This window comes from Papio anubis, chromosome 19 (assembly GCF_008728515.1).
Source record: "Papio anubis isolate 15944 chromosome 19, Panubis1.0, whole genome shotgun sequence".
Classification (NCBI taxonomy): Eukaryota; Metazoa; Chordata; class Mammalia; order Primates; family Cercopithecidae; genus Papio; species Papio anubis.
The window spans coordinates 27,632,518-27,647,559 of record NC_044994.1 but is presented as its reverse complement, the minus strand read 5'-3'; the positions used below and the strand labels follow the sequence as shown (position 1 = coordinate 27,647,559).

The following is a 15,042-nucleotide window of genomic DNA, read 5'->3' as shown; positions in this document are numbered from 1 at the left end:
CTAAACCAAGTGTTCAAGTATGTATTGGACTGGTCATGAACTCGCTATTGTGTTCCACTGATCTGCTTGTCTATCCTTGCAACAATACCACATTATCTTAATTACTATAGTTTTCTAAGAAATCTTAATAGTTCTATAAGAATGTCTAGCTCTTCCAGGTCTTTGCGTTTCCAGTCACATTTGAGAATCAACTGGTCAAATTACATATGCAAACGTGGTTATGACTGGAACTGCATTAAATCTACTAATGAATGTGGAAAGAACCAACATCTTTATATTAAGGAGTCCGACCCCATGAATGTGGGATAGTTCTCCATTTATTTAGGTATTTAATTTTTCTTTGCTTTAGAGTTTACTCTGAAGAGCCTTTCTTGGATATCTGATATTTTCAGATTGCATTATAAGTATTATTTAAAATTGTTTTATTTCCTAGCTTTTGTAAGAAAATAACATACAGAAATGCAATTTATTTTTCTTTTTAATATTAACCTTAAAATCTTCAACCTTGCTGAATACACTTTTTTTTTTTTTTTTGAGACACAGTCTCACACTGTCACCGAGGCTGGAATGCAGTGTGGCATAATCATGGTTCACTGCAACCTCGAACTCCCGAGCTCAAGACATCCTTCTGCCTCAGCCTCCTGAGTAGCTGGGACTACAGCTATGAACCACTGTGTCCAGCTGTTTATATAATTTTTTTGTAGAGATGGGGGTCTCATCATGTTGCTCAGGCTGGTCTTGAATTCCTGGACTCAAGCAATCTTCCTGCTTCAGGTGCCCAAAGTGCTAGGGTTACAGGTGTGAATCACCGTGCCCAGTCTCTAAACACTTTTTGATTCTAATCCTCTAATTCTTTTGGATTTTTGTTATACACAATCATGTCAACTGCAAATAATAAAATTTTAATGAACTTCTTAAATTAATACATTTTAATAAATTTTAATTCCTCTTTTCCAATCCTTGTAACAGTTACTTATTTTGCTTGCCTCCTTACACTGGTTAAGACCTCCAGTACGACACTGAACAGAAGTGGTGTTAACAGGCATCTGTGTCATGTTCCAGATCTCAAAGGGAAAGCTTTCAAAATTATTATTAAATATAGATATTTGCTGGGAGGGTTTTGTTTTTCTAGAAACATCTTGTCAGATTAAAGAAGTTCCCTTCTATTCCTAGTTTGCTAAGGGGTTTTATCATGACAGTGACAAATTTTATCAAATGTTTTTCCTGTATCTAATGAAATGATCACACAACTTACCACCTGTTTTCCTATAAATGTGGTGAATCTAAATGATCCTAAACCAACTTCACATGCCTGGAATAAACCAATTGATTTTTAATGTATTATTTATATTGCTGGATTTCACTTGTAAATCTGCATCTATATCGAGATTACTGGTCTGTAATATTTCTTTGTTGTAATAACCTTGTTGGATTTTCATATCAACATCATGCTGATTTCATGAAATAAGTTTGATATGTTGCTTCGTTTTCATTGGCAAAGCCATCTATGCCTGGAAGTCTGTGTTTATGTCTGACTTTGTGAGTGTCTGTGTGTAACGATTTTTTTTTTTCCTTTGAGATGGAGTCTTGCTCTGTCACACAGGCTGGAGTGCAGTGGCGTGACCTGGGCTCACTACAAGCTCCACCTCCCAGGCTCACGCCATTCTCCTGCCCCAGCCTCCTGAGTAAGTGGGACTACAGGCATGTGCCACCACGCCTGGCTAATTTGCAGTTTTAGTAGAGACCGGGTTTCACCATGTTAACCAGGATAGTCTTGATCTCCTGACCTCATGATCTGCCTGCCTCAGCCTCCCAAAGTGCTGGGATTACAGGTGTGAGCCACCGTGCCCAGCCGTGTGTAATGATTTTAAATAATTAATTTAATAGCTTATATTAATATTATAACACTTAATAGCTATAACTTAATACTTAATAGCTATAACACTTATATTTTCTACTTTGATGTCAGTTTTACTAAGTTATATTTTTCTAGGAACTAGTAAGTTCATCTAAATTTTTAAAAATTGGGATGTTATTTATAATATTCACTTATAATCTTATCTTTATGTCATTGTGGTAAGAACACTTACCATGAGATCTAGGTTTTTAAGGGTACAATGCAGTATTGTTATCTACAGGCACAATACCGTATAGCAGATATCTAGTCCTTATTCATCTTGCATAACTGAAACACTAATCAGCATCTCCTTTCTCCCCTGCCACTGGACCCTGGCAACTACCATTCTACACCCTGCCTCTATGAGTTTGACTATTTAAAAAACCTCATAAAATCTACGTATAATCTTTCAAATGTCTGCAAGATGTGCAGGGATGCTGTCTTTTTCATACCATTATCTGCTATTTAGGAAGGCGTTTTTTGATTTTATTATTTTATTTTTTTCCAAAGAACTTTTAGCTTTGTTGAGCCTCTATACTTGATGTTTGTATTCTACTTTATAATTTCTCATCTTTGTGATATATTATCTTCTAAGGTCTGGATCTGTAATGACACCAGCTTTCACTCCTTATATGGATTTGTGACTCTCCTTATTTTCTTGATTAGTCCATTTTAACATTTTTTTTCCCATGAACTTTTGACTTTGCTGTTCCTCTACTGTACGTTTTTATTTCCTAAGTTTCCAAGCTTTAAGTTTCCACTCTTTCTTCTACTTATTCTAATTTGTTCCTTTTCTAATTTCTTAAGATGGTTAGTTCAGTAATTTTCCATCTTCTTTTTTAAAAAAGTCATATGTATTTAATGGTACATATTATCACCTAAGCATGGAATTAGCTTCATTCCACAAGTTTTGATACGCAGCATTCACACTGTCAACTTTGATAACGTATTTTCTTCCTCAATGCACTTAATTCCTAGCTAACATGAGCTACAAAAAGAGAAAATAGACAAATGAAACATGTAATGAACCTGTCCAATAACAATGCATATTATGGGCCAGATCTCACACCTTTAATACCACAAGCACACAATTTACTTGACTTTAAGGATATTGGTACAATATGCCTTTAGGTCTAACTACCAATTCACAGGACAGGGAACTGAAGAACATGTTCAATGACACCACAGTGATGCAGTCAGCAAAATGTAGGCTGAGAAAAGATGTGAGGTATTCTACCTGGATTCTTCAAATAATAAACTGTAAGGAAAAAAGATAGAGAAGGAACCTACAGACTTTATAAAAGAGACTTAAGAGAATATCCACCAGCTGCAATTTTGATCCTGACACCTACACTATAAAAAAAGAAATATGTATGTCATAACTAGGGAAGTCTGAATATTAACTGAGTATTTTATGATATGAAGGGATCATTGTTTATGTTATTTTAGGGGTGAAAATGGTATCATGATTTTTATTTTTCTTTTCTATGAGTCCTTATCTTTCAGAGCTACATACCAAAACATTTAGAAATGTTTTGTCTTTGCTTGGGGTTAGAGAATATGCTTCTAATCTTACTTACCTGGTTGTTCACAAAAAGCCATAAACCACACAGGTGTCAACATAGGGCTGCTGCTATTGTGTCAGGGGCTTATCCCAGAGCAAATGATCACAGCAAGAGTAAAGACCAATGTGGAAGCCACAGCATATTTGATAACATAATATTGAAGGAGATACTTCATTTTACTTGCACCATGTTCTATTGCTCAACAGACCAATCTTAGTGCAACATGGAGACTACAAAGAGGTGTGAATCCCAGGAGGCAAAGATTGTTGGGGGACATCTCAGAGGGTATAAGAATTCATAAGACAAAACTGTTAGGAATTGCTGAGGCTGAGTGGTGAATACATGAGGGTTCATTACATTATTATCTCTATTTTTGTATACATTTGAAATTTTCCATAATAAAAATTCTAAAACTTTTTTTTTAAAAAAAGGGTATCAGTCCAGAGATGGAATGAAGACATAAAAAGGCTACTCAGTGGTAGTAGTGACTCTGCGCTACCTCCTAGGCAGCCCAGTCCCACAGAGACCCAGCGGTTGGCCAGAAGGACTATGTACTGGCAGCTTTCACAAAAGTGGACTTTGTCGGGTCTGAGGAGTCTTGATCATCAGGTGTGAAAGTTGGTGCATAAGCATTTGTATCACACCATTTCAACACTGTTCCTAATATCATAAAGCTGTTCAATGTCCAAAACCTGGTGACTTACAATGCACTTAGAAGGTACTCATTAATAAAAGTATCTTCAAAAACCACATCAAGACAAAAACACATAAATGTTTAATAACATGTGTTGAGAGTGGTGATATACTTAGGGGAGTTATTAAAATGACAAAAACGATTCTACTAGAAACAATAATAGTTGAGGCTCTTGAACGAAGTGTAAGGTTGTTTATAATACAAGCATCATTTAAACTGTAGACTGTGGAGAGTCTACAGTCTTCTTCAACAATGTTTAAATTTTCAGGAAAGCAAAGAGTTTGTGAAAAATCTTTACAAATTAAGCTTCTTTTGACGGATCTCCACTTAATCAACTTGCTGGATAAAGAGATACTCTTCATCTCCTTTGTTTAATTTTTACATGCACAGTATTCAACAGTTACCTTATCATGACTTATTCATGGCTAAGCCATGTAGTAGTAAACTATGATTACTTTTGTTTTCTCTGAACAAGTTTTTTAAAGTTTTCCCTGAAGGTAGTGCCCATTTAATTTTTTTTCTTACTATGGTTTTCTATGTATTTTAATCCCAAACTTTCCATCAATTGTCTAAATCTACTGTAGACATTCAGCCATATCAGGTGTAACTTCAATGGCATCTTCTTGAAGTCTCTTCTGGGAATTTTCTCACTGGCTCCGTCTGGGCCGGTCGCTTCTGCCTGTGCAACTCTCACTCAGGCTCTCCCTTCATCATCTTCTGGTCATTCTCACCATTTCTCACACAAGCTGAATCTCCTGTTTTTTACATTCTATGTCTTTCTTGTCCTTAGTTTATTTAAAACTAAGGTTTTAAATGGTAGTGTCCTATCTCTAGTAACTTCCTGAGAATGGATGCTTGGCAGTTCAATGTTCTGAGATCTTGTATGTCCAAAAATATCCTCATTTAACCGGTGCACTTTATTGCAAGTTTGGCTGAATATAACATTTTAGATTAGAAATTATTTTCCTTTAGAATTTTGCTCCTTTGTTTCTAGAGTTGCTGCTGAGAAGTTTGAAGGCATTCTGATTAATAACCCTTTGATTGTGACCTGCTTTCGCCTCTTAAGAAACCTGTAAAAGGTCTTTCTTTTTCCCCCTTGGGAGTTGAAATCCTCAGTGTTCTGAAAGTCACAATGTCTTGGAGTGCAGTCTATCTTCATCTATTGTCACAAAAAGTTGGTGGGCTCTTCCAATTTGAAAATTTGTGCAGTTCAGTTATGGAAAATTTTGTGGATAAATTTTCTCTTCCCTATTTTTAAAATTCTTTTTGAGACTCCTATTATTAAAATATTGGATTTCCTGATTGTCATTTCAATGTTCATATAATTTTACTGTTGTCCATCTCTTTGTTGCATTTTTATTTTCATTTTTTCATTTTCTTTTTTTTTTTTTTTTGAGACGGAGTCTCACTCTGTTGCCCAGGTTGGAGTGCAGTGGCCAGATCTCAGCTCACTACAAGCTCCGCCTCCCGGGTTTACGCCATTCTCCTGCCTCAGTCTCCTGAGTAGCTGGGACTACAGGCGCCCGCCACCTCGCCCGGCTGGTTTTTTGTACTTTTTAGTAGAGACGGGGTTTCACCGGGTTAGCCAGGATGGTCTCGATCTCCTGACCTTGTGATTCGCCCGTCTCGGCCTCCCAAAGTGCTGGGATTACAGGCTTGAGCCACCGCGCCCGGCCTATTTTTTCATTTTCAAAAGCTCTTTCTGGTTCTCTCAGTGTATCTTTTGAATAGTATCCTATTCTTATTTTATGGTTGTACTATATTCTCTATTTTGTTGAGGTTATTAGTTATTTCTCTTAACGTGTTCTACCTTAATAGTTTTTCTTCCCTCAAAGTTGCTTTTTTCTGTTTGTTGAGGGCTTCCTGAGATGTCTAGTATTCTTTGCTTATCTATTTGTTACTAAGAATGCAAGACCAAGAGGCTGAATGTGAGGCCTAAACACGTGAGTAGGACTCACTGACTATGCATTTCCATAAGGGTGATCAGGCTGTGCCATTAAGTTGGAAACTTTCCCAAGTCAATCAGCACTAAAATGCGATTTCTTGGAATGAACATACTTTTCATTCACATACTCTCAGGACCACACTAGGTACTTACCCTTCTCTCTAGGGCTATCCAATTCTGATGAGAAAGATCTTCCAGTCTCTTCTCTGGAGGAGGCAACCTTGGCTGCCAGCATCAATGGGAGCAAGGAGTGCAGGGGGCCTCAGCACAGAATGTATATGTTCACTTACTCTACCTATTTTCTGTAGTTTGCTTGCTTTTAACTCGGCCTATTGTACTCTAGTACCTTGTATTACCTTCTTCTTATGGCACAACTAGACATCTAATTTGTATATTGCGGATAGGAGTGTAAATTGGTATAAATATTTTGGGAAAATGTCTGGTAACACATGCTAATGCTATATAAATGCATAATCTATTCCTTTCTCTAGTATATAGCAAACAGTAACAGGCACTTAAGTCCTCCAAAAGACATGAATAAGAATGTCACAACAGTTTTATTTATAGTGGTCAAAAAGTAGAAATAATCCAAAGGTCTATCAATGTATAAATAAACGATGGCATATTCATATTACAAATCACTATACTACAGTAGAAAAGAATAAACTTCTGATATATGCAACAATATGAATTTTAAAGGCACAAAAAATGGTGTGGATCCATTACAAAAAGTTCAAAAAGAGACAAAACTACTCTATGTTTAGAGAGGTCAATATAATGGCTGCCTCTGGGGATGGAAGTACTGACTACAAAAAACATAAGGAGATTTTCAAGGGTGATGGGATCATTCTATGTCTTGATTTGGCTGATGGTTACACAGGTGTATACATAGCAAAAATTCAGTGAACTGTGCACTTATGACTGTTTTTTTCACTGTTTCAAGTTACATACAACTTAAATCTTTTGTAAAAAGTTGAGTATGTGAGTATTTTGGTAATAATAAAGTTTAAAATCCCCTACTAATCCATTAAGATAAATAATTATCTTCCAATGCCTGAAATACATAGTGCTAATAATCAGTAGAAGCTTCAGATATTATTTCTATCAGCATTTAATTATTTTCTAAGTGGGGTACGTAGTAACATAGTGATATAACATTTGCCTTAAGAACAATCAGCACTCAAATGCAATTTACTGAAAATTCAGAACATACTTTTCATTCACATACTATCAGGACCACAATAGGTACTTACCCTTCTAACCTAACATCTGGTAAAGATCTGTTGAGTGCAATCATCTCACTTGCCATTAAATTGAACTGATTGATTTTAAACATCTCTTTCATCTTTTCTTGATCCTCTTTAGGAATGACGACTGGTTTCCCCATTTCTCCAGGACCTTCATGAGGCTTTTGTACTGGCTCTAGAACTAAGAATAGGAGGAAACTTAACTAACATTAATTTCATAGCAATTGATTGATTCATGATTCTATTTAATAACATTTGTGTTTGAACTGTGCCCTCAACAACCAGACCCCTTTCTGGGCCCACCCTCTCCAAGGCTGTTAACCCTTCCAAGGGGCTGTCTTGTCTTCCACCTCCACACCAGTGTCCTGATTCAAGACTTCCTCACCTTGCCCCACTCACCTGAGTCACTGCATGGTGTTGGCTCCCATCTCAAAAGCTACTCCCACAATGACTTCCCTAAAGTGCAGACTTCACTGTTATTCCTATGGCCTCCTAGAGTCCAACCTCTGTAATGTGGAATTGAACCTAATTTTCCAAACCTATCACCTGCTAGGCCTTCTTCTCCCACCCCACAGTACTTCATCTTCTGGTCAAACAGCCACCCACTGCCTTCCTTCCAACGTGTCTCACATTTTCCTGCTTCCATGCCTTTGCTCACATCCCGTTCCCACTTCCATCGCTGCAACACCAAATTCCTATTTGCCTTCCCATGCCCAACTAAAATGGCTTCTCTTGCCTGTAGCTTTTCTGAATCTCTCTGTAGTGGTTATTTACTACTCTTGACGATCACATTATTTCATCCAGGGTTCTTATGTCTCTAACCAATTACTATCTCTCATTATAATGATTGTCAAACCTATCTCATTAGAACAAGTATTCTCATCAAAAGTAATGTTATCTCTTGATATAGACATAAAAAGAGCAATGTGCCTGATGAGCACTTCCCAAGCTTTGTTCCTTATTATATGCTTTTGAGATGTTAATAAATATCCAAGAAAAACAGGTTCTGGGATACATTAAATTTGGAAGGTGCTATGTTAAAAACTTCTCATCTAAAAGGGATGGCTAAAGAATGGGGTGGGGCCAAAAACGGGATGAAAATACATTTTATGCATTACTTATTTTAAAATCTAAAGTTTTATTCTCTTGTAGAATGTTTTTTTAGGCATCCTCAAAACATTTCTAAACAAAAATAGTGGCATCAAGGCGCAGAAAAGCCATCTCTCTTCAGTCAGGCTTCATCTGTGCAAGAACAGGACTAGCTAGTAAAGTTGACTTTAGGTGATTGTTTCAGCCAGTGGTACAAAGCCACCAACCAATACCAGAGCTGCAGGATGTGAAACTATTCATTGTGTCCTCAACCATGTCCAGAATTTAAAAACAGATTTCAGAGAATGATGATGAAAAAAGTGTGCATTAGTTTTCCCCTGTTCTCAGGATAAACTGTGTTTTTATGAGGAACAAATCACTTTAAAAATTAAAGGAAACTCAAGTAAAAACAAGTTTTTAAAAACAAGTCCTGCCTAATATTTGCCCAGTAAGTAAGCTCCTTAAATATAATGGTTGGTAGAATTTTTTAAAATTCTCAATGACAAAAATCATCAACAAGTGTAGTAAAAACTATAATACAAATACAGAAGTGTAATGCTCCATACAAAATAAGCCTTTAAAGCTTTAAAAATCATAAATTGTAAAACTCGTGTAGTCATTTCTACTTGCCAGTCTCCTCCGAAAGTAAAGAACAACCAACAGATTTTGGGACTGGTATATCAGGGGTCAAAAGGAACCAGCAGAGGTCTGAAGGTGACAAAGATCTTTTGTGGATGGCACAGAAAACATAAAGAGTAGGTGGGAGACATCTAGTGGCCCTGATTATAAATATCCTTCTGTTACCCATGCCCTATGTTAGTACAAAATAATGCGTTACAGAAAAATGAAAACAGAAACGTTTTCATGCTGCTCAATTTTTAAATGAAGAGTATTAATGTATATATATACCATCTGTGTTTTTACTAGGGGGAAAAAGATCCTCAACCTGATGAAGCCTCTAGACCTAATTCACAGGAAATATGTGAGGCAAAGGCACATGGCATGCACCATTAAAGGGATGCAAATCCAGACTGCAGGAAACTGGAAATGAGAAATACCTCAATTTCTTCTTCAACAACAAAACAGGTCGGAGGGAGACAAAGAGAAAGAGGTATCCATGCCACAAAACTAGCCATGAGTTGACAACTCTTGAGGCCAGATGATGGATCTATGAGAGTTTAAATTTTGTTTGTTTGTTTTTTGAGACAGAGTCTCACTCTGTCACCCAGACTAGAGTGCAGTGGTACAATCCTGGCTCACTGCAACCTTTGCCTCTCAGATTCAAGTGATCCTCCTGTCTCAGCCTCTCCAGTAGGTGGGATTACATACGTGCACCACCATATCTGGCTAATTTTTGTATTTTCAGTAGAAATGGGTTTCCACCATGTTGGCCAGACTGGTCTTGAACTCCTGACCTCAGGTGATCCACCCACCTCGCCTCCCAAAGGGCTGGGATTACAGGTGTGAGCCACCGTGCCCAGCCATAATTTTCTATTCTCTCTACTTTTGTTTCTGTTTGAGAATTTTCAAGGTGGAGGAGGGGCATTAAGGACGACTGGAGAAATTATTACTATAAATACTACAAAACATAAACTTAATTGCTTATTACATATGAAACTATATAACCAGAAACTTAAAGTCGGTCTTGTGATCTTAAAGGATCAGGCAAAAATGTACAGCATATACAATCCTGCTGATGAAATATTTTGCACATTTCATCACCTGATATTTATTAATAATCTGAAAATCTAACACAGTACCTGCATTATGTACTCTAACCTACTGTTACATATGAAGTTTCAGAGCCACATTTAAAATTACCATTAATCAAAAGTTATATGTCTACTGCATGACTTAGAGAATCCACAATACTCTAATTATTAATAAGAAATTACAATATCCTACAGAATTAAATTTGTCATTAAACGAATTTTCTTGGCAAATGAGTTTGGATGAAATGCATGTGGTTAGTGAATATATGCTATTATTAATGCATTTACAGTATTAGAAAGCAACTAAAAAGATGGTAAGCATTAAGTTTCCATGTACTCTACTGCCAGTCTTCTATGTATATTAAAAGTTAGTTCTGTGAAAATTTTATTAGAAAGAAACTGAAATGAGTTTGGATGTCATTTCATGAACTAAATAAAATATCTTTGCATAAAATTCTACATGCAGCTCATTTCTAAGAATCGAATCACTTTGACAAGGGAGGGGCAAAGGTGTCATTCCAAAGTATTATGTGAGAACAAACATATTTTATTATATACTTCAGTTAAGTTTTATTTACATGACACTGTAGATAAGTATCATGATTTAGAAAAGGTATTTACCAAGAAAACCAGAGGTTCACTCTGAAAGTCTCCAAATAAGATTAACATACATAAACCACTGGCATGCCTTTGAATACACTTTAAGGTATTTTTCAAATTTCTTATGTGTGTTTCTCTCATGAAAGTAAAGAGGTATAAAGTTATATGACTTCTTTTTGGGGGGTAAATATACTAATAAAAGGCTAAAATCATTTTTCCCAAACTATTTTCTGATCTTACTATACAATTAACATCTTTACTGTCTTTATGCACTATATTTCACTATTTCAAAATGTTTCCTCCTACATTTTAACATCTCTGAAATTGGAATGTGGCTCACAATGGTAACTAGAATGTTATCACTTTTACAGTGGTATACAGAATATTCTATAAACAAAGGTACGTAAGATGCAATAAAATGCAGCACACTGATTTTTTAAACATCAAAATATCATCTATAACTTTCACTGGTAACTTTCTGCTACTTCAACATCCTTGTCAATTTCCAATTTCATGTTCAATTTACCTGTGCTGCATATATAAATATCAACACTTAAAAATTTGTTATGAAATTATTATAGCCTTTACTAGTAATATTTTAAAGTTTTTAACCATTGGAAGTTTTTTCTATAAACCATGTTCTCCAAGGCTTCCTAATGTTCAACAGTTGAAATAATTTCAGCATAAGTACATGAAAAGTTAAATAATTAATATTTTAATGATCTAAAAATGCAGTACTGACAGGAAGAATCAATCACTACTTGAAACTGCATCTTTAAAAACACTGAACACTCTATATAACACCCAAATCCATAAAGTGGATAAATGAGCTAATTCTGGTAAGCAGAAGAGTAGTAAAAATATTCCTAGGCCATAATCCCCACCACTCATATTCTTTCAAGGGAGCCCAATCTAACTCTAGCAGCAGGAGAACTCTGCTATTTTCAGATAGCCTTAGGTATAAAATACAAGTATAGACCTATAAGAGAACTACTCAGAAAAAAACAAACCCCTCTGGAATCACCAAAGTCTGGCCCACTATTCCTTGAAGCAGGCAAGTAACAGGTAAATAGAAGAATCTTAGAAAACTCTTTAAGTACAGCATATCAACAACAACGTTACAGGAAGCCTTCAGTACTATCACAATGAAATCAATCCATTCTATTCAAACCTAGGAAACTTTTTTTCACACCAGAGAGAGTAGAATTTGCTAAATTTCACCGAAATCAGAGCTGTAAAGTAGAACATTCAGAAATTAGGTGCTTCCAATATTGAAACAGTCACTCTGGAGTGTTACAATGCTCAGTGCTTTTTGTTGTTGTTTTGTTTTGGTTGTTTCAAAACAAAGATCCAGGAGGCCCTATGTGTTCTATCAAGAGAGACTTCGATGCCAGGCATGGTGGCTCACACCTGTAATCCCAGCACTTTGGGAGGCCGAAGCAGGCAGATCAACTGAGGTCAGGAGTTCAAGACCAGCCTGGCCAACATGGTGAAACCACGACTCTACTAAAAATACAAAAATTAGCTGGGCGTGGTGGCGGTTGCCTGTAATCCCAGCAACTCGGGAGACTGGGGCAGGAGAATCGCTTGAACCCAGGAGGCAGAGGTTGCAGTGAGCCGAGATCGTGCCATCACACTCCAGCCTGGGTGACAGAGTAAGACTCCGTCTTAAAAAAAAAAAAAAAAAAAAGAGGGAAACTCTGAGGTCATGCACATGTTAATTCCACTAGAAAGTTGGCATCCTTGGTGCCATTACCCATCCCCTCTCCCTGATCCTCTTTAGTAAACATCTCTTCAAATTCACCACAGCAATTTTTCACTAGCAGAACCTTAATAACTTCTGGGCTCTGAAGACTTAGGACCTCTCAGCACCTGTTGCACTGAAACTTCACATCAAAGCAGATTTTTCAAACTGTTGCTTATTAGCATCAACTGTGCTCTTCCCCTAATCATTTCTCCCCTTAAGACTACCATGGACCTCAAAGATTATCTCCCCTTAGCTATGTACTTTCCCTCCGGCTGCTCAGCCCTTCTCTCACACTGGGACGTCCTTCTCAGTCTGTGCCCTGAACACCCTGACACCCCCAGGCTGTTGTAAAGCCTCTCCACTGTCTGGTCTCCACAACACACAGGCTCCATCTTCAGACTTAACTGAAGTCTAGCTCTCCTCCAGAGTCCATTAACCAACTGTTTCTGGGAGAATGATTCATTCTCCTTTCCTCCAGAGGCAATGATGCCATCTCATACCTCTACATTGCTACTTTCAGATTATTGCTCCTTTAGCTTGTACTTCTGTACAAAACCCAGTCTTTTTCTTTGAAACTTACGCCACTAGTGGTTGTCAAAATTATAATAATCTGTGAATGCTCTTTGAGGAGAATCCTTTTCACGATTCTGATACCACACTGTCTCATCTGCTGAGAATTTGTTCTTTCAAGTATCCCTCCTTTCCCCTATAGTTTAAACCTCTTCCTGAACATATACAAATAATAATAAATACATAGAAAACCAACTTCGGCTCCATTTCTCTCTTATAACTACTGTATACTACACGCTTCCCTTCATGCTGAAGCTTCCTAAAGAACAGCCATATCCCTACTGTTTCTCTGGTATATCGAATCCAGAATCCACTGACTTCCACAGTTACCATCCCTGAAATGACACTTGCTAGGGTCACGAGAAGCCCTATACCAAACCTATCAGAAACACTTTATCTCAGGTAAAATCTCTGAGCAAACACCACCCTTGACTGGGCTTCTATGACCTACTCCTTGGGGCTTTTCATTCTACTCCGACTTCTTGGGAAGCCTTCTCTTCCTTCAGTGACCCTCTAGGAGGGGCTCTCCAACAGGGAGTCTGTGTCTTCCAACTCTACACATACCGTGCACAGCCTCATGTATAGACAAGGCTTAAATTCCCATCTGTTTTCTCCATCTTGACCATCCTCTACTGCAGAACATCTCTACCAGTTCCTCAAAGTTATATATTCCAAACTGAGGTTGGGTGCAGTTGTTCATACCTGTAATCCCAGCCCTTTGGGAGGCCGAGGCAGGTGGATCACCTGAGGTCAGGAGTTCGAGAACAGCCTGGCCAACATGGTGAAACCCCGTCTCTGCTAAAAATACAAAAATTAGCTGGGTGTGGTGGCATGCGCCTGTAACCCAAGCTACTCAAGAGGCTGAGGCAGGAGAATTGCTTGAATCCAGGAGGCAGATGTTGCAGTGGGCCAAGATTGTGCCACTGCACTCCAGCCTTGGTGACAGAGCGACACTCCATCTCATTCATAAATAAATAAATAAGAAAAATGAAAAAAAAAATTCCAAATTCAACTTCATGCATCCACCTTTTTATCAAAGCTGCTCCTCTTCTGAGGAACATCAATTCTTCCAACCATGGAGACATGAAAGCCACCTTAGACTTTTCTCTTTCTCTTATTCCCTATATTCAATGGCTCCCCAGGTTATGTAAATTCCACTACTTAAATACTTTTCATATATATTCATTTCCTCTCCGTCTCCAATGTCATTTTAGTGTCTGTTCCAAGCTCTTTTCCAAATTCTCACAACAGTCTCAGACTGGTATCTGCTACCTGCCTCGTTCTCTTCCAGTCCATCAGTCACATGACCACTAAAGCATTCTTCCAGAAGTCCAGGTCCAATCAGGCCTTACTCCCTTGTTTAAAATGCTTCAGCACCATGCCGCTGTCTACAGATGAAGTCCAAAATCCCTACAATGCCATAAAAGGCCTTGTGTGACATGGCCTCTGCCATCTCCCAAGCTTCATCCTGTGCTCTTGTTCTCCTATCAACTCTGTTCTCACTTGCTAATCTTGCACATCCTTCTTTCCTTTGCTTGGAAGGTCTTCCCCTCTCCCAACAGACCTAACAAACACCTGCTCAAGCTGATACTCAGCTGGAACATACTTCCTTACTGCAGCTTCTCAGACACCCCAAGGCATTCTTTCCTTTCTACTCTTGTGCATATTCCTAAAGTGATATTTAGTATACTGGTATTTACTATTGTTATTTCTCTTCCATTAGACTGTGAGTTCCCTGAAGGGAGGAATTTTGTCTTATTTTTTTGTTCAACTGTGTATCAACAAAACCTAGTAACTTGCCCAGCACATATAAAAGTCAAAAAAACATTCAAGTGAATCTTCACATGCTACAGAGCCTATTCTTTCTCACTGTCAAGTCTTTACATTTAAGATAGAACACCAGGAGTTTATTATAAATAGCAATGAATTAAGGTAGGGTGAGGGGAAATTTATTCCATTCTGTTTGGGAAAAGAAT

The 15,042-nt window shown here is 37.6% G+C and overlaps 1 protein-coding gene across 1 annotated transcript in view; it reads right to left on the bottom strand.

Moving 5' to 3' along the window:
• The window catches only part of GALNT1 (polypeptide N-acetylgalactosaminyltransferase 1), an 82,072-nt gene that overhangs the window by 42,307 nt on the left and 24,723 nt on the right, over nt 1-15,042 (bottom strand). The window contains exon 3 of the mRNA XM_003914303.5: nt 7,355-7,529. Coding sequence (XP_003914352.2) covers nt 7,355-7,529 — 175 coding nt within the window. The remainder of the gene's footprint in view (nt 1-7,354; nt 7,530-15,042) is intronic.